The sequence below is a fragment of the Trichomycterus rosablanca genome, chromosome 15 (assembly GCF_030014385.1).
Source record: "Trichomycterus rosablanca isolate fTriRos1 chromosome 15, fTriRos1.hap1, whole genome shotgun sequence".
In the NCBI taxonomy this organism is placed as follows: Eukaryota; Metazoa; Chordata; class Actinopteri; order Siluriformes; family Trichomycteridae; genus Trichomycterus; species Trichomycterus rosablanca.
This window is the reverse complement of record NC_086002.1, coordinates 2,039,030-2,060,000: the sequence shown is the minus strand read 5'-3', so window position 1 is coordinate 2,060,000 and position 20,971 is coordinate 2,039,030. Positions and strand designations below refer to the sequence as shown.

General features: G+C 44.9%; 1 protein-coding gene across 1 annotated transcript in view; it reads left to right on the top strand.

Annotated features, from left to right (window-relative positions):
• The window catches only part of pard3ba (par-3 family cell polarity regulator beta a), a 112,909-nt gene that overhangs the window by 51,388 nt on the left and 40,550 nt on the right, over nucleotides 1–20,971 (top strand). Inside the window, exons 11-15 of the mRNA XM_063010390.1 lie at nucleotides 2,635–2,820; nucleotides 3,852–4,019; nucleotides 17,518–17,638; nucleotides 19,750–19,870; nucleotides 19,985–20,085. Coding sequence (XP_062866460.1) covers nucleotides 2,635–2,820; nucleotides 3,852–4,019; nucleotides 17,518–17,638; nucleotides 19,750–19,870; nucleotides 19,985–20,085 — 697 coding nt within the window. The remainder of the gene's footprint in view (nucleotides 1–2,634; nucleotides 2,821–3,851; nucleotides 4,020–17,517; nucleotides 17,639–19,749; nucleotides 19,871–19,984; nucleotides 20,086–20,971) is intronic.

Here is a 20,971-nt window from a genome sequence, read left to right as displayed (position 1 = left end):
ATCGATGCTCAGGGTTTTAAAACTGAGTGACCGACAAGCTCATCTGTTGCTGATACTGCTTGAACTCGGGTGACTGTCCGCGGTCAGACAAGCTTTGCAACCTGGCCATACAAACGCTGTTTTGACTGAATGAGCACAAATTCTCACAGACACGGTCCAAAATCCTGCATCTTTTCTAAAGATGGTTTTAAAACGAAGTGACCGACAAGCTCATGGCTCAGTGTCCACATACTCAGGTGACTGTCCACAGCAACAGGCCTGTCCAGCAAGCTCATGGCTCTGGTGTCCACATACTGATGCTGCTGGAACTCAGGCACAAATTCCCACAGACACAGTCCAGAATCCTGCATCTTTTCTAAAGGGTTTTAAAACGAAGTGACCGACAAGCTCATGGCTCAGTGTCCACATACGTTGATTCATTTGTTGCTGATACTGCTGGAACTCAGGTGACTGTCCACAGTCAAGCAGGCTTTGTTCTAGTTAGTGTAGCAACAGGCCTGTCCAGCAAGCTCATGGTTTTAGTGTCCACGTAGTTTTAGTCGATATGTACATAAACCATCTTGGTTTGTTCGGTGGTGACTGTCCGCAGTCAGACAAGCTTTGCAACCCGGCCATACAAACGCTCTTTTGACTGAACAGGCACAAATTCTCACATCTTTTCTACCCCCTTTTTATCGATGCTCAGGGTTTTAAAACTGAGTGACCCACAAGCTCGTAGCTCAGTGTCCACATACTCAGGTGATGTTCACAGTCGAGCAGGCTTTGCTGTACTTAGAGTCTGCTGTATCCTAGCAACAGGCCTGTCCAGCAAGCTCATGTCTCAGTGTCCACATAGTGATGCTGTTGGAACTTGGCTGACTGTCCACGGTCGAGCAGGCTTTGCTCTACTTAGAGTCAGCTGTATCCTAGCAACAGGCCTGTCCAGCAAGCTCATGGTTTTAGTGTCCACATAGTTTTAGCTGATATGTACACAAACCAGCTTGGTTTATTCAATGGTCATTGTCTGCAGTCAGACAAGCTTTGCAACCCGGCCATACTAGCTCTCTTTTGACTGAATGAGCACAAGTTCTCACAGACATACTTCCAAAATCAGTCAACGACTTTATAGCACCGTCTTCTCTTCTGTGGAGGCTTCTCACATGGCGGTTGTAGCCTAGAGGTTAGGATGCTTCTCCAGACGTTTGACGTGAGCATCTGAACGCACGATCGGTGTTTTCCGCTGATCACGCTAGCTTAGCTTAATCTCCGCCGCTAGAAAAAAACAGTCGTGAGGTCGCGACTCAGGAAGACGAAGTTTGACGGACAGTCGGGTGATCAAGGCTCCGGGTCGAAAGCTCAAGGCTACAAAAACCGTCTCTTCACCACGCGCCCTGAAAACGCCTTCCTGTGGTCCATGTGCAGGCTGACCTCTGACCCTGCCCACTTCAAAACCTCACGCCCGCCCGCTGCCAGCTCAGCTAGTGTTAGCTCGGCACATTAGAGACGCACTGTTAGTCTGTAGTCTTATTTCCCAAAGTATGTGGACACTCTTTTTAATTACGGAAAACGCTTGGGGTCGAAGGTGCTGCACAGAGGCGGGGGATAATGGAGATCAGTGCGCGACTCTCCGTGCACGATACGGATCTCTGCATGAACCCGGCTGGTGCGGGTGAAAAGAAGCGGTCAGGACCGCACATGGGTCGGAGGGGAGGTGAAATACGATCGAGGAATTGGCCACTTGACCATCACGTCCATGATTGATCTTTGATGTTTGGTCGGACAGAGCGACTACAAAGCGCTTCTCATCATCCAGCGTTTAAATTTCACTTTCAGAACAAAAAGCCGACTCCGATGCCGTTTGTGTTAGAGCGCAGCGTCGCTCGCACGTAGCCGCGGATAAAAGCGAGCGAGGAAACGAGCGAGAGCTCTCGAAAACGCTCGCGCCCCCCGTCTCCCTCCTAAACGAGGCTCTTAAAAAGGTTACGTTTCCTTTTGAAATGGCACGCTCGCGCCATCCTGCTCTTTCTTTCATGTTTAAATGGAGCGACCCCCCCCCATTCGCCCTTTTCACTCTCTCTTCTCTCTCTCTTCGTACGCCGAGCCCCCGTTAGCCTCCGCCGCCCCGCCCCGCCCTTTCACCCGCCTCGGCGGCCTTTCGCTCAGGGTTTGCGTTCCTGAGAATTTCATCTGCACCCATGCGTACGATTGAATTCCTGCTTGTTTTCGTGATCCAGTTTGACTAGTTTGGGTTTGGAACTGGTCTGTACGGAGCCCGGACCTCAACCTCAGTGGGTAGATGGGTACAAATTCCCATAAACACACTGCAAAATCTTGTGGAAACCCTTTCCAAAACAGTAAATTTGCATAAAGTTAAACTTTTTACCATCTAACGTCCATAATATTATCAACAGATTTAGAGAAACTAGAAAAATCTCGGTATCTAAATGTCAAAGCTCAAAACCAAAAATGCCAACTTGGATTTGAACCTCTACAATAATTGCATCCTCAGTTCCGAAGCGTTTACGGTTCGTTGTCCTAACCAGACAGTAGGAGTCGCTGTTGCTGCAACTTCTCAACATCATAATACGAGTACAAGGTGGCCGAGGTGTCCACGTACTTTTGACCCTATAGTCTGATGCTTTTGTTTTCCTTCAGAAAGGAGAGCCGCTCGGTCCTCTTCCGTCCGAGGATGGCCGGGAGCAGCTGACCTACGAGATCCCCCTGAGCGACTCGGGCTCGGCCGGCCTGGGTCTCAGCCTGAAGGGCAACAAGTCCCGGGAGACGGGCGAGGACCTGGGCATCTTCGTCAAGTCCATCATCCACGGAGGCGCCGCGTCCAAGGTGAGTCTGACCGTTCGCTCTGTCCTCGTACAGTCGGAGCTGCCTTGCTGACCGCTGCCTACTAGCGTCGATTATTTAGATTATTGAGCTGCGCTACTGTCCCCACCCACCGCCGCCACGGTTTTAGCTTAATAGGCTAACAAAAAACATGGCAACTAAGGTCAGCTTGAGTCCAGCCATCTGCCGGCTGACGTTTCAAACATGTGGTCAATTTTCGGCCTGCGTGTCCATCAGAGAGCCTTCAGTCCATTTACATTTTCAGCGACTTACAGTACTGTGACAGTATATATTGTCCAAGCAATTGAGGGTTAAGGGCCTCACTGAGGGGCCCAACAGAGGCAACCTGACAGTAAGTCGCTTTGGACGAAAAGATCAAAGTTCAGATCAAAGTTCAGATCAAAGTTCAGATCAAAGTTCAGATCAAAGTTCAGATCAAAGTTCAGATCAAAGGTTTAATCAGGCGACGTCTTCCGTCTCATCATTAGGGTGTCCACATACTTTTGGCTCTACAGTATGTGTGTGTGTTCTCTTACACATGTACGTGAATGCGCTGGTAGAGAGATCCATTCTGCCACTTAGGATAATTAAAACGAGACGCCGCAGCCAGCGCCCGCCTCGTTAATCTTAATTAATGTTTGCCGAGCCGTGCTAATTAGATTGAAGTACCAGGATAAGCGGCGGCGCCTCTGGAGAAGCGTTCCCGCCGCGTCTTCGCTCCAGGGTCTCACCGAGGGTCTCACCGAGGGTTCCTCAGATCCGTGGGTGACTCTGAACGCCTCAGCGGTCAGCAACATTCATTAGAGGTGTCCTAATACTAAAGGTACTGGACTGTTGAACGGAAGGGTGAGGGTTCAAGACCCACTGCCGATTGTCTCAGAAAATCTCCCGCCTGAATATATACTGAAAGGACAAAACCACTGCCAGGTTGCCACCGTTGGGCCCTTGAGCAAGGCCCTTAACCCTTGATTGCTTAGATTGTATACTGTCGCAGTATGTTTTAGAATAGCATCTGTCTGATTATCCTCACACAGGACGGGCGCTTGAGGGTAAACGACCAGCTCATGGCGGTCAACGGCGAGTCCCTCATCGGCCGCTCCAACCACGACGCCATGGAGACCCTGAGACGCTCCATGTCCACGGAGGGGAACCTTCGAGGGACCATCCAGCTGGTGATCCGCCGAGCTCTGGACTCCGCCCAGGTATGCCCATCACCTGTTCTGCCGCCTGGAACCTCGGGGCCCGTCCAGGGTCACCGATGTTACCGTCACCACAGGTTCTCCGGTGGCTACTAAAGCAAACGTTATTCAGTCAGATCATCACAGCTCAGCAGGAGCATTTTAAGGGAGCGAATAGTTTAGACATGCCCTCTTCCCGGGAGTGTTTTCACACAGCCAAACCCGTGTTTGTACGTTTGTAGTTGCTTTATTAGAGGTTTGTTTCTCTCTCCTGCTCTGATCGACATTTTATTGTTTTTATTTCTTTACTAACATTAATTCTAATCGAACTACGAATCTCAATTTCAGTAAAAAAGTTTTGGGACAGGATTTAAAACGCTAATAGACCCAGGAAGGTGCGGCTTGTAAATTCTACTTCGATCTGTAATACTTACACACATTTTTAATAGGAGACAGATTCGGACTGCAGGCAGGTCGGTCTAGCGCCAGCACTCCCAGATTACTTTCCCATTCTGGTGCAACACTAATAGAATGTGGTGAAGTGTTCCAAGGCTGTAGCCATGAATTAAACATTTTGGGGGGGACCAAATCTATGAGTGTGGGGTGGAGGGCATGGGAGAAGGGGGGTTCTAACACATACCGTGACAGTATACAATCTAAGCAATTGAGGGTTAAGGGCCTTGCTCAAGGGCCCAACAGTGGCAACCAATTCTGGTTTGACTGAAGTATCGTCTGAGGGATCAGGATCTCTCCAGCGTGCTTGAATGTTTTGATGATATTTTGATGCTCTTTAGGTGCAATTCCTGTCCCAAATGTTTTGAAATTGAGGTTTATATCTTCATTTATTTCTCTGTTCTTGTAAAGTCCTTTTTTTATTTTTTATTTTGATTTCTTTGGTCGTTGTAACCGCTGCTGATCTTTGACTAACTTTCCTCTTTGTATCCGATTCTGTTTTCCTAATAAAAACTTTGAACCTTCTGCTCCTTCTTCTTCTTTCTGCTCTTCCTTCATTATTCCTCGATTTCTTGACTTCTGTTCTTCTGTATTTCTGGGCGGCTCGGTTATCCTGATGACCTGCGGTCCACTTCCGGTCAAAGGTTTACATGCACGTCTGAGGGACACGTCCGTGGAGAGTGATGATTCTGAGACTGGAGTGAAATTCGGGTTCTTTCAATAATTACTTGGGTGTTTTTAATACAAATTGTACAGTATGCTAGCCCCACCGCTGTTGATATCTGCAGGTCCAGAATCTTAAGCGTGATACTACCACCACCATGCTTCACAGCAGACACAGTCTCGTTGGGTTTGATGTCTTTTAAGTGTTTCGTCCGACTACAAAACTCTCCTCAATAAGGGTCAACATAAGTCAAATGTTAAGGCGGCGATTTCAGAATAGGAGCTTGGGTGGTGTTGATGCGAAGCTTGCTCGTCCGCAGACAGTGATGCCCGTGTTTCTGTCAGCTTCCAGTTCACAGTAGATCTATCTCCGGTTCGTCTTTTACATTTTACTATCCACACAGATGTCCAGTCAGCATTGGGTTCTTCCCGGACAATGGCACACCTTGGATACGTGAAGCATTCGTCATCTGATAAGGGTTCGAGGCGAGGCAGGCGAGGCACGCCAGGCGCCGGTTTGCGACCGAGCGGGTCGACGTGTCCTACGTCTGATTGAAATTTTGGTCACAGCCTCGGTTGCCACGTTGATGGAAAACGGTCCAAATTTAAACTCCCTGTGGAACCTTGTGAACCGTTTTGTTCATTTGGACTCATTTTTATACAGTAGGTACATTGTTGTTGGGTAGTTCTCCAAGAGTGGTGTACAGTGGTTAAGGTACTGGACTAGTAATCACTGGCATTTTTGGGCCCCTGAGCAAGGCCCTTAACCCTCAATTGGATAAAAATCGTCTGCTATATGATGCCTTGGCAAAGAGACCACTGTTCCATGTACTTTGAACTTACAGATAGTTCTTTGTACAGATGCAAATGATGTTCCTGACCTACTTGTGGCTCTGACGGGCGGAGTCAAACCTGCCCTTTTTATACGGACACAAAGAAGCCGCCAGATGTAGACAGTCAGGAGGGGGGTGTAGAACTTTCTACACCACTAAATCACCCAATCATCTAAAAACCAGCTGTGTGTTCAGTCAGAACATCTGCAGAACTCATTCAGATCCCAAGACGTGTTCCTCACCAGTGTATGTAAACATCTGACCTCACCTATAACTTCAGCTTCAGGGTGCTAATAAAGTCCTCAAAATTCTCCAAGCACAGGTCGCTCGGTCAATAACGTTAGAAATCCCTTCAGTTCCAGTCCGGTTCTATGACCTGGTTGCGCCCAACGTTCCCCCCAAACCCCGACCTCAAACCGCGTGTCTTTATTTCAGACCCGCCACGTTCACTGGGGGCCGCGTTCTCTAAACGAGAAGGTAAGTGTGAGTGTGAGCATGTGTCTGTACTTAAGGGACGCCACAGAACCCCCTCCCTTTGATCCCGTGGAGTCAGGGTCACACCCCTACCCCCCTCCTCCTCCTTCGTTGGGTCCTCGGGGTCCGGAGGTTGTCGTCCTCGACTGCCCGAAGCATGCCGCCGTGTTCCAAATGTCTTTCAACCCCTAGAGCGCTCTACATGGTCGAGTGTATGTGAACTGAACAGCATTATGTGTGGAATGGAGTGTCCACTCAGGTGTCCACATACTTTTGGCCGTATAATGTTGGATGTAACCCTTCGGGAGGTAGAGGGTGGACGTTGTATGTCATGTATGTCCATGTTAGAATGAAAGGTCTTGGTCATACGATGTTGTGTCCACGTACTTTAATGTCGTCTGCATGCCCCAGTTCCTCCCAGTACCCCTAACTGGTTTGATTTCAGTTTTCTTGTTGGGCATAAAATAGTTACTTGAGTCTAACCAAAAAAACTGTCAATGCAGGTATATAACCCCATTTCCAAAAAAGTTGGGACAGTAGTTAAAATGCAAATTTTCACAGCAGCGCTGCTGGAGTTTTTAATCACCTCACTGTCACTGCTGGACTGAGAATAGTCCACCAACCAAAAATATCCAGCCAGCAATAGATGAGCGATCGTCTCTGACTTTACATCTACAAGGTGGACCGACTAGGTAGGAGTGTCTAATAGAGTGGACAGTGAGTGGACACGGTGTTTAAAAACTCCAGCAGCACAACACACACTAACACACCACCACCATGTCAGTGTCACTGCAGTGCTGAGAATCATCCACCACCTAAATAATACCTGCTCTGTGGTGGTCCTGTGGGGGTCCTGACCATTGAAGAACAGCATGAAAGGGGGTAACAAAGCATGTAGAGAAACAGATGGACTACAGTCAGTAATTGTAGAACTACAATGTGCTTCTATATGGTAAGTGGAGCTGATAAAATGGACAGTGAGTGTAGAAACAAGGAGGTGGTCATAATGTTATGGCTGATCGGTGTATACTTGTCATATATAGAGATATAAAAGTGTTATAACTGATATATGTATATATGACGCTAATAGATGCAAATTGGGCCGTGATATTGATGCCCATGCTTTTAAAACTGAACCAGGTGTCCACATACTTTTGGTGTCCAGTATGTTCTAACCACGATCATAAAGATCTGTTATTGTTCTCCTTTATTCTCCATCAGCTCATTTCTCCTCCTGTCCTCCCTCAGCTGTCTTTATTTTATTAAGACGCTCAAATCCCCCCGGTCCCAAACCGAATCGAGCCCCGCCCCTCGTCGGGCCCCTTCTTGCTTTTGATAGTTAATGAGATTACACCGTGAGCTCCTCGTATGAAAGGCGGTCCCGGGGTTTAATGAAAGGACACCCGGGGCCGGCCTGAGGGAATCTGACCTCTCCTCACCCCGACTCCCGCTCAGTTCGGTAAGGAAGGGCGGCGGTGAAGTAAAGACCCGAGCTCGGGGTCGGCGTGGTGGTTCGGGGTCTCCGTCTGTTGTTGTGTTTGAGACGCCGGTGCTGGTGTCCGATTGTCTCCGGCTCTTCAGGAATAAATCCACACCGTATGATCACAAGTATGTGGACGCCAGATGCCGTTTCACTCAAAAATCCCAGGCACTGTACGCAGGGTCCTTGAGGAGAATTTGTCTTAGTTCGTGCACTGATGTTGGCTCAAGGCCTGGCTCACAGTCGACGTTCCAATTCATCCTAAAGGTGTTTATTAGGGAGTTTCTCCAAACCCAGTCACTGTAGGCTAAAAGTTTGTCATATTTACATTTATTTGTAATATATATTATTTTATGTCATATATATTTGTTAGAAAAACATTTCTACGTTATATATACATTTATTTGTAATTTATTTAATTATGTCATATATTTAGTTGTTATATTTATGTATATTTGATATATACATTTGTCATATACATTTATTTGTCATATACACATGTACTTGTTATATATACATTTATTTGTCATATACACATTTACTTGTTATATATTCATTTATTTATTATATACACATTTATTTGTTATATATACATTTATTTATCATATATACATTTAGCTGTTGTATATATACATACATTAGTAATATATACCTTTTATATGAACATTTATTTGTTATATATACACATTTATTTGTTATATATACACATTTATTTGTTATATATATAGTTATTTGCCATATACATATATTTGTTATATGTACATACATTAGTAATATACATTTATTTGTCATATATACATTTTGTTGTTGTATATACATACATTAGAAATATACATTTTTATATAAACATTATATATACATTATATAAACATTTATTGGTTATTTATATATATACACACAGTTATTTGTCATACACATATTTGTTATATATACATTTATTTCTCATATACATTTATTTGTCATATATACATTTAGTTGTTGTATATACAGTGTATCACAAAAGTGAGTACACCCCTCACATTTCTGCAGATATTTAAGTATATCTTTTCATGGGACAACACTGACAAAATGACGCTTTGACACAATGAAAAGTAGTCTGTGTGCAGCTTATATAACAGTGTAAATTTATTCTTCCCTCAAAATAACTCAATATACAGCCATTAATGTCTAAACCACCGGCAACAAAAGTGAGTACACCCCTTAGTGAAAGTTCCTGAAGGGTCAATATTTTGTGTGGCCACCATTATTTCCCAGAACTGCCTTAACTCTCCTGGGCATGGAGTTTACCAGAGCTTCACAGGTTGCCACTGGAATGCTTTTCCACTCCTCCATGACGACATCACGGAGCTGGCGGATATTCGAGACTTTGCGCTCCTCCACCTTCCGCTTGAGGATGCCCCAAAGATGTTCTATTGGGTTTAGGTCTGGAGACATGCTTGGCCAGTCCATCACCTTTACCCTCAGCCTCTTCAATAAAGCAGTGGTCGTCTTAGAGGTGTGTTTGGGGTCATTATCATGCTGGAACACTGCCCTGCGACCCAGTTTCCGGAGGGAGGGGATCATGCTCTGCTTCAGTATTTCACAGTACATATTGGAGTTCATGTGTCCCTCAATAAAATGTAACTCCCCAACACCTGCTGCACTCATGCAGCCCCAGACCATGGCATTCCCACCACCATGCTTGACTGTAGGCATGACACACTTATCTTTGTACTCCTCACCTGATTGCCGCCACACATGCTTGAGACCATCTGAACCAAACAAATTAATCTTGGTCTCATCAGACCATAGGACATGGTTCCAGTAATCCATGTCCTTTGTTGACATGTCTTCAGCAAACTGTTTGCGGGCTTTCTTGTGTAGAGACTTCAGAAGAGGCTTCCTTCTGGGGTGACAGCCATGCAGACCAATTTGATGTAGTGTGCGGCGTATGGTCTGAGCACTGACAGGCTGACCCCCCACCTTTTCAATCTCTGCAGCAATGCTGACAGCACTCCTGCACCTATCTTTCAAAGACAGCAGTTGGATGTGACGCTGAGCACGTGCACTCAGCTTCTTTGGACGACCAACGCGAGGTCTGTTCTGAGTGGACCCTGCTCTTTTAAAACGCTGGATGATCTTGGCCACTGTGCTGCAGCTCAGTTTTAGGGTGTTGGCAATCTTCTTGTAGCCTTGGCCATCTTCATGTAGCGCAACAATTCGTCTTTTAAGATCCTCAGAGAGTTCTTTGCCATGAGGTGCCATGTTGGAACTTTCAGTGACCAGTATGAGAGAGTGTGAGAGCTGTACTACTAAATTGAACACACCTGCTCCCTATGCACACCTGAGACCTAGTAACACTAACAAATCACATGACATTTTGGAGGGAAAATGACAAGCAGTGCTCAATTTGGACATTTAGGGGTGTAGTCTCTTAGGGGTGTACTCACTTTTGTTGCCGGTGGTTTAGACATTAATGGCTGTATATTGAGTTATTTTGAGGGAAGAATAAATTTACACTGTTATATAAGCTGCACACAGACTACTTTTCATTGTGTCAAAGTGTCATTTTGTCAGTGTTGTCCCATGAAAAGATATACTGAAATATCTGCAGAAATGTGAGGGGTGTACTCACTTTTGTGATACACTGTACATACGTTAGTAATATATACCTTTTTACATAAACATACAGTGTATCACAAAAGTGAGTACACCCCTCACATTTCTGCAGATATTTAAGTATATCTTCTCATGGGACAACACTGACAAAATGACACTTTGACACAATGAAAAGTAGTCTGTGTGCAGCTTATATAACAGTGTAAATTTATTCTTCCCTCAAAATAACTCAATATACAGCCATTAATGTCTAAACCACCGGCAACAAAAGTGAGTACACCCCTTAGTGAAAGTTCCTGAAGTGTCAAAATTTTGTGTGGCCACCATTATTTCCCAGAACTGCCTTAACTCTCCTGGGCATGGAGTTTACCAGAGCTTCACAGGTTGCCACTGGAATGCTTTTCCACTTCTCTATGACGACATCACGGAGCTGGTGGATATTCGAGACTTTGCGCTCCTCCACCTTCCGCTTGAGGATGCCCCAAAGATGTTCTATTGGGTTTAGGTCTGGAGACATGCTTGGCCAGTCCATCACCTTTACCCTCAGCCTCTTCAATAAAGCAGTGGTCGTCTTAGAGGTGTGTTTGGGGTCATTATCATGCTGGAACACTGCCCTGCGACCCAGTTTCCGGAGGGAGGGGATCATGCTCTGCTTCAGTATTTCACAGTACATATTGGAGTTCATGTGCCCGTCAATGAAATGTAACTCCCCAACACCTGCTGCACCCATGCAGCCCCAGACCATGGCATTTCCACCACCATGCTTGACTGTAGGCATGACACACTTATCTTTGTACTCCTCACCTGATTGCCGCCACACATGCTTGAGACCATCTGAACCAAACAAATTAATCTTGGTCTCATCAGACCATAGGACATGGTTCCAGTAATCCATGTCCTTTGTTGACATGTCTTCAGCAAACTGTTTGCGGGCTTTCTTGTGTAGAGACTTCAGAAGAGGCTTTCTTCTGGGGTGACAGCCATGCAGACCAATTTGATGTAGTGTGCGGCGTATGGTCTGAGCACTGACAGGCTGACCCCCCACCTTTTCAATCTCTGCAGCAATGCTGACAGCACTCCTGCGCCTATCTGTCAAAGACAGCAGTTGGATGTGACGCTGAGCACGTGCACTCAGCTTCTTTGGACGACCAACGCGAGGTCTGTTCTGAGTGGACCCTGCTCTTTTAAAACGCTGGATGATCTTGGCCACTGTGCTGCAGCTCAGTTTCAGGGTGTTGGCAATCTTCTTGTAGCCTTGGCCATCTTCATGTAGCGCAACAATTCATCTTTTAAGATCCTCAGAGAGTTCTTTGCCATGAGGTGCCATGTTGGAACTTTCAGTGACCAGTATGAGAGAGTGTGAGAGCTGTACTACTAAATTGAACACACCTGCTCCCTATGCACACCTGAGACCTAGTAACACTAACAAATCACATGACATTTTGGAGGGAAAATGACAAGCAGTGCTCAATTTGGACATTTAGGGGTGTAGTCTCTTAGGGGTGTACTCACTTTTGTTGCCGGTGGTTTAGACATTAATGGCTGTATATTGAGTTATTTTGAGGGAAGAATAAATTTACACTGTTATATAAGCTGCACACAGACTACTTTTCATTGTGTCAAAGTGTCATTTTGTCAGTGTTGTCCCATGAAAAGATATACTTAAATATCTGCAGAAATGTGAGGGGTGTACTCACTTTTGTGATACACTGTATATACGTTATATAAACATTTATGTTTTATATATATACACAGTTATTTGTCATATGGATATATTTGTTATATATATATATACAGTGGCTTGCAAAAGTATTCATACCCCTTGAACTTTTCCATATTTTGTCACATTACAACCACAAACATAAATATATTTCACTGGAATTTAATGTGAAAGACCAACACAAAGTGGTATACAATTGTGAAGTGGAACGAAAGTTATACATGATTCAAAACATTTTTTACAAATAAAAAACTGAAAAGTGCGGTGTGCAAAAGTATCCAGCCCCCCTGAGTCAATACTTTGTGGAACCACCTTTTGCTGCAATTACAGCTGCAAGTCTTTTAGGGTATGTCTCCACCAGCTTTGCACATCTAGTGACCCATTCTTCTTTGCAAAACAGCTCAAGCTCAGTCAGATTAGATGGAGAGCGTTTGTGAACAGCAGTTTCCAGATCTTGCCACAAATTCTCGATTGGGTTTAGGTCTGGACTTTGACTGGGCCATTCTAACACATGAATATGTTTTGTTTTAAACCATTCCATTGTAGCCCTGGCTTTATGTTTAGGGTCGTTGTCCTGCGGGAAGGTGAACCTCCACCCCAGTCTCAAGTCTTTTGCAGACTCCAACAGGTTTTCTTCCAAGATTGCCCTGTATTTGGCTCCATCCATCTTCCCATCAACTTTGACCAACTTCCCTGTCCCTGCTGAAGAGAAGCAGCCCCAGAGCATGATGCTGCCACCACCATATTTGACAGTGGGGATGGTGTGTTCAGAGTGATGTGCAGTGTTAATTCTCCGCCACACATAGCGTTTTGCATTTAGGCCAAAAAGTTCAATTTTGGTCTCATCTGACCAAAGCACCTTGTTCCACATGTTTGCTGTGTCCCCAACATGGCTTCTGGCAAACTGCAAACGGGACTTTTTATGGTTTTCTTTTAACAATGGCTTTCTTCTTGCCACTCTTCCATAAAGACCACATTTGTGCAGTGCACGACTAATAGTTGTCCTGTGGACAGATTCCCCCACCTGAGCTGTGGATCTCTGCATTTCGTCCAGAGTCACCATGGGCCTCTTGGCTGCATCTCTGATCAGTGCTCTCCTTGTTCGGCCTGTAAGTTTAGGTGGACGGCCTTGTCTTGGTAGGTTTACAGTTGTGCCATACTCTTTCCATTTCCGGATAATGGATTGAACAGTGCTCCGTGAGATGTTCAAAGCTTGGGAAATCTTTTTATAGCCTAAGCCTGCTTTAAACTTCTCCACAACCTTATTCCTGACCTGTCTGGTGTGTTCTTTGGACTTCATAATGCTGTTTACTCCCCAATATTCTCTTAACCGACCTCTGAGGCCGTCACGGAGCAGCTGTATTTGTACTGAGATTAGATTACACACAGGTGGACTCTTTTTAGTCATTAGCAGTCATCAGGCAACTTCTGAATGCAATTGGTTGCACTCAGAGAAAAGGGGGCTGGATACTTTTGCACACCGCACTTTTCAGTTTTTTATTTGTAAAAAATGTTTTGAATCATGTATAATTTTCCTTCCACTTCACAATTGTATACCACTTTGTGTTGGTCTTTCACATTAAATTCCAGTGAAATATATTTATGTTTGTGGTTGTAATGTGACAAAATATGGAAAAGTTCAAGGGGTATGAATACTTTTGCAAGCCACTGTATATATATATATATATATATATTTATATATACATTTATTTATTATATATACTTTTATACAGTACAATTAAATTTTTTCCACATACCCCAGCTCATTTTGGAAGTGCAGGGTCAGCCAGAGAGGGTTAAGGGCCTTGCTCAAGGGCCCAACAATGGCTGCATAGCAGAGCCTGGGTTTGATAGCCCATAGCTCCGCCCACTAGGCTTCCACTGTCCCTAAAACACCTGAAGTGAATAATTCAGAAGCGGCGTCCACATTCTTTTGCACAATACTTCACTGTTGTGTTTCACTCACTGAATGATGGAACTTCTCTGAGTTTCTTTGAGTTCTTTCTGGGTCAGAAATATCTGGACAGCAGCGCGGATGATTGATTCGGTGCTGCTGAAGGTTCATTTGACTTTATAATTTCTCATTATTATATGAAGGTTATTGTAACGCTCTGATGTTATTATATTTCTCTCGTACCAATAATTCATGGACGGCAGTAAATGGACGGTGATGATCTTTCCTGACAGATGTAAAATATTTACGCTCTTCATGAGCAGACTAATATGCAAATGAGGCTCTTAAAGCGACGGCGGAGATCATCGGCGTACGATTTCACGCTGTCCTCCGTCTACTGAGACGCTTCCCTGAGTGGAAGAGCCGCCGTGTAATGAGAGGGACGATCAGAGAGGCGTGAAGCGCACCCCTTCCGTCTGTCTAATGATCACAGCAAAGTCTGAGACAGGAGACAGGACTGGAGACAGAAAACAGAAGACAAAGGACAGGAGATCAAGAGACAGGACAGGAGACAGGACAGAAGACAGGACTGGAGACAGGAATGGAGACAAACCAGAGGACAGGAGACAGGTGACAGAATAGGACAGGACACAAGACAGGATAGGAGACAAAATAGGGCAGGAAACAGAATAGAACACAGGAGACAGGACAGAGGACAGGACAGGAAACAGAACAAAAAACAGGAGACAGAATAGGACAAAGGACGGGACAGAGGACAGGAGACAGAAAAAAGAAGACAGGAGACAGGACATGAGACAGAATAGGACAGAGGACAGGAGATCAAGTTTCAAGTATCAAGAGACAGGACAGGAGACAGCACTGGAGACAGAATAGGACAGGGGATCAGGAGACAGGATAGAACTGTAAACTGGGTGTAGTGTGTAGTACTGTATGTGTGTAGTACTGTACTATATATATAGTGTGTAGTACTGTTTGTGTGGTGTGTAGTACTGTGTGTGTGCAGTAGTGTGTAGTACTGTATATATAGTGTGTAGTACTGTGTGTATGTGTGTAGCATGTAGTAATGTGTGTGTGTGTGTGTAGTACTGTATATATAGTGTGTAGTACTGTGTGTATGTGTGTAGCATGTAGTAATGTGTGTGTGTGTGTGTGTTTGTGTAGTACTGTATATATAGTGTGTAGTACTGTGTGTATGTGTGTAGCATGTAGTAATGTGTGTGTGTAGTACTGTATATATAGTGTGTAGTAGTGTGTATGTGTGTAGCATGTAGTAATGTGTGTGTGTGTGTGTGTGTGTAGTACTGTATATATAGTGTGTAGTACTGTGTGTATGTGTGTAGCATGTAGTAATGTGTGTGTGTGTGTGTAGTACTGTATATGTGGTGTGTGTTGTAGGAGTGTAACAGTAGAAGATCAGACCAGATCAGATCACTCCACTCCATGTTCTTGTTGTAGTTGGAGTTTATTAATGTATTAATGCTTATGATTTTGTAATGGTGCGTCCAACATGCTTATGCTGAGGCGTCCACATACTTTTGGCTGTAAAGTTTAGCTGCACTGTAGAGACACTGCCGTGTTTTATCTCGTCTTAATGTGTCCCGGTCATCAGGAAGCTCAGATGGTCAGCCGGTCGTTTACAAGGAAGATTCGACTATAAATGGATTTGGCTATAATTACCGACCCGCTTGTGTGAACGGCTCCTGGCTCACAGCGTATGCGGCCACGCCGCGGAAGCCAAAATCTTGGCACGGGACTCCGGTGCTGACACGCTCACGCCAACCCAACAGCTGCCCGAGCCGTATGCCATCGCTGCCGGAACGCAGCTTCCAAAGAACTCCGATCGCCGCGTTCCAAAACACATCAGCGTCCAATGAGAAGATAATTAAGAAGACCTGGACGACTGCTGACGCCCGGGCCGAGGAATAACCGCCGCGTGATGCCGAGGTTAGAGGCGGTATTTAAACTGGCCTGATGGGGCCAGGGCCGCCCCACCCCCCTCACCCACCCCCCACATCCCGGCTCATTTGGAATGGAGTTCGTGTAGCAGACCTGCTTCTCTGGCATCAAATCACTCTGCAGCCTTTAATTTTAGCACCGGCGCGTTAGGACCGTGTTTCACATGGGTCATTACAAACCTTTCCTGTTCAGGAAGTCCAGAGAGCCGCTGACGGACACGTGGGAGCGCTCACACTCGTTCATGCACATCACATCGTCACAGATGTTTCATCTCTATTACCTCCACGTTCCTAAATCCAGAGTCGTAAACCCCGGACCTCTGAGCTCTTCAGAATGTGGGTTCAGGTTCTCAGGTGATGATGGATGGACGTGTTGGATGGATGGTGGCTTGATTAGTGGAAAGATTGAAAGTATTGCAAAGAATTGCATGCATTTCTGGCCAGTGGGTTGGCTGGCTGGCCTCTTGTTTGGTTGGCTGGCTAGCTGAGGAGTTGGTTAGCTGGTAGGTTAGAGAGTGGAATGAATTGGTTGGGTAGTTAGTTGATTGATTGGATGGTTGGTTGGCTGGCCTGTTGTTTGGTGGTTTGGTTGGCTGGCTGGTTGTTTGGTTTGTTGGCTGGTAGGTTAGAGAGTGGAATGTATTGATTGGGTAGTTAGTTGGTTCTTTGGATGGCTGGCTGGTCAGTTGTTTGGTGGTTTGGTGTCTGGTTGGTTTGCTGATTGGATTGCTGGGTGGCCAGTTGGTTGTCTGGCTGGCTTGGTGTCTGGTTGATTGGATGGGTGGCCAGTTGGTTGGTTGGCTGGGTAGCTGTGTAGTTGGTTGGTTAGCTGGTAGGTTAAAAAGTAGAATGAGTTGTTTGGGTAGTTAGTTGATTGGTTGGGTGGTTGGCTGACTTGCTGAGCAGTTGGATGGATGCTTGGCTTGATTGGTTGAAAGATTTAAAGTATGAAGTGTTGGTTCGTTGGGTGGTAGGTATGGGAGTGAAATGAATTGGTTGGATAGTTAGTTGATTGGTGCTTTGGTTGGCTGGCTGGTCAGTTGGCTTGCCAGTTGGTTGGCTGGCTTGATGTCTTGTTGGTTGGCTGGCTGATTAGATGGCTGACTGGCCGGTTGGTTGGTTGGCTGGCTTGCTTGCTGGTTGGGTGGGTGGATGAAAGACCAATAGGTTGGTTGGTTGGTTGGTTGGCTGGCTGGCTGGTTGACTGACTGGAGATCCATTGGTTGATTGGTTGTACTTTTGAGGATACATTTGTGTTGTTCACACCTTGGGGACCAAAATACTCTTTGGCCATATAAGTTACATTATATGACCAAAAATATTTGGACACCTGACCTAAAGTTTGTTTAATATTCATCCCGAATCCAGGGGCGTTAATATAGAGCTGCTTCCTCTCAGCTTTATTAAAAATTTTTCATTTTTTCATTACAGGACGACGGTCAGAGTCCAAGTCCATCTAGAGAAGGTTCTCCATCCTACTACACCCAAAACAGCTCGAACGGCATCTCGCACCCACCCATGGTGATGAACAGCATCTACGAGTGCACTCCAGGTAATAATGGTTCACGTACCGGTCCACGGAGTGGGAAACATCGTCTGGTGGTGGTGGTGGTGGTGCTCAAAACTGCGTCCGTAACTAGACATGAGGCAAGGTTCGAACCCAGATCTTAAAGGCTGCGGTGCTGTGTGGCACCCTCACTACACGCTAACAGTATCTTGTAAAGCAGAAGGTTGGTGCTGCAAAGCAACGTGGTTCTTTGGGACCTGTGTTCCTGGGTGGCACTGAACCCACTGTGACCCTGACCAAGTTGGGTGCAAAGTTCTAGAAAACAACTATATAGCCAAATGTTTGTGGACACACATTAATATGCAGTTGCAGCCATAACAGCCTTTACTCTAACTATAATAATAATAATAATAATAATAATAAACGGCTTTCTATAGGATTTCAGAGTGTGTCTGTGGGAATTCAGTCGAAAGAGCTTTTCCGAGCTCAGGCCTGGCTCACAATGGACGCTAGAGTTCCTCCACTTCACTCCAAACTGGTCACGCTGGAAAAGAAAGGGCCTTCCCTAAACTGTTGCCACAAAGGTGGAAGCATGTAGTTTATTTGCTGATTTATTTTACACACCAGTCAGAAGAGGCGTCCACATACTTTTGGGTGCGTACAGCTCCGGTTGCTAAGCGCTCCTCGCTCGTCTCACTAACAGGCGGATAAACGCCGGCGGTGAGATTTGGGCAGCGCTCCGCTCGGCGTGAACGCGCTGAGGTCTGACCCTGAAATCATTAGGCTGATGAAATGGGCTCTAAGTGGCTGCATTTGCATAAAGAAGCTGGAGTGGATGAAGAGGAGCTGTTTAAAATTCCACCTGTTCCTCTCCTCACCCCCCTCACGCCCCCCTCACGCACCCCCCAGAGAGAGCTGCTGGACCAGAGCAGAGCTTCATCTGAGGAGGCGTTTCAAAATGTTTCCTGATTAGCATCCGTCAGTCACTCACTGTACCGTCTGTGTGCACGGTGGTACTGATGATGGTACTGATGGTACTGATGATGGTACTGAAGGAGGGTGGTACTGATGGTACTGTTTATACTGAGGGAGGGTGGTACAGATGGTACTGATGATGGTACTGAAGGAGGGTGGTACTGATGGTACTGTTTATACTGAGGGAGGGTGGTACAGATGGTACTGATGATGGTACTGAAGGAGGGTGGTACAGATGGTACTGTTTATACTGAGGGAGGGTGGTACTGATGGTACTGTTTATACTGAGGGAGGGTGGTACTGATGGTACTGTTTATACTGAGGGAGGGTGGTACTGATGGTACTGTTTATACTGAGGGAGGGTGGTACTGATGGTACTGTTTATACTGAGGGAGGATGGTACTGATGATGGTACTGTTACTGATGGGGGTGGTGCTGATAGTAGTGATGGAGGGTGATGAGAGGGTGTGAACACTAACTGCTCAGTTAACAAGGAACTTGTTTAGTTTGGTCAAATATTATTATTAACGTTTTTATTATTATATTATTATTATTATTAACGTTATTATTATTATTATAATATTTTTATTATTAAAGTTTTTCCTATTATTGTTATTTTTATTATTATTAACATTGTTATTATTATTAATATTATTAATTATTATTAACATTTTTATTATTATTATTGTTATTTTTATTATTGTCAACGTTATTATTATTAATATTATTATTATTAATTATTAACATTATTATTATATTATTATAACTAACGTTTATACTAATTTTATTATTATTATTAATGTTATTAATAATGTTTTTATTAATGTTTTATTATTGTTATTATTATTAATATTATTATTAATAATATTATTTTTATTTTATTATTATTATTATTATTTAATATTATCATTATTATTATTATCATTATCATTATTATTATTATTATTATTAACATTATTATTATTATTATTATTATCATTATTATTATTATTAAAATTATTATTATTATTATTATTATTATTATTATTATTGTTTTAATATTTTGTTATATTTATATTAAGACTTTCTTTATTTGATATTATTATTTATTATAATTGTTATTATTAGTAGTAGTAGATTCTTTATCATTAATATATATGTGTGTATGTAATTATTATTATTGATGTAATTTTCTCTTGCAGCCTCCGGTGGCAGGTTTAGGATGTATGAGGACGACTACAGTGATGATTTTTCTTCATATCCTTCAGATCTGGACACGATAGAGTCCGACTACAATCCTCAACAGAGATTCCAACCAAACAGGTAGATCAGGATTTACTCTTCATCATCTTCATCATCTTCATCATCATTATTCATATTCTGCTCCAGCTGTAGGTCGTGTGTAATTGTGTTCATATTTGTTGGTTGTTCCTGTAGAGTGGATCCGGCCTCCACCGCCGGGCGTCCGGCGTATAACCAGCACCCACACGGAGCGCCGGAGGCTTACCGATCAAAGGCGTCCAAGAGCATGGACCAGGGTACCAGCAAACACCCACACCCCCACTCACCCACAAACCCATTTACCCACTCACCCACACACCCACAAACCCACTCACCCACAAACCCATTTACCCACTCACCCACTCACCCACTCACCCACACACCCACACACCTACTCACCTACTCACCCACTCACCCACAAACCCACAAACCCACACCCCCACTCACCCACACACCCACAAACCCACTCACCCACTCACCCACTCACCCACACACCTACTCACCCACACACCCACTCACCCACAAACCCATTTACCCACTCACCCACACACCCACAAACCCACTCACCCACAAACCCATTTACCCATTTACCCACTCACCCACTCACCCACACACCTACTCACCCACTCACCCACACACCCACAAACCCACAAACCCACACCCCCACTCACCCACACACCCACAAACCCACTCACCCACTCACCCACAAACCCACTCACCCACTCACCCACACACCCACACACCCACTCACCCACTCACCCACACACCCACTCACCCACACACCCACTCACCCACACCCACACACCCACAAACCCACTCACCCACTCACCCACACACCCACACACCCACTCACCCACTCACCCACACACCCACAAACCCACACACCCACTCACCCACTCACCCACACACCCACTCACCCACACACCCACACACCCACACACCCACACCCAGAAACACCGAGCTCACCTATACACACACCTTTATCTGCCCACCTGTATTAGGGCTTAGAGCTTTATCCCACCTGTTTTGGGTTTAGCAGCCCACCTATATTCATCAGCCCACCTATATTCATCAGCCCACCTGTATTAAGGTTTAGAGCTTTTTCCCACCTATTTTGGGCTTACCTCTTTAGCGTACCTGTAT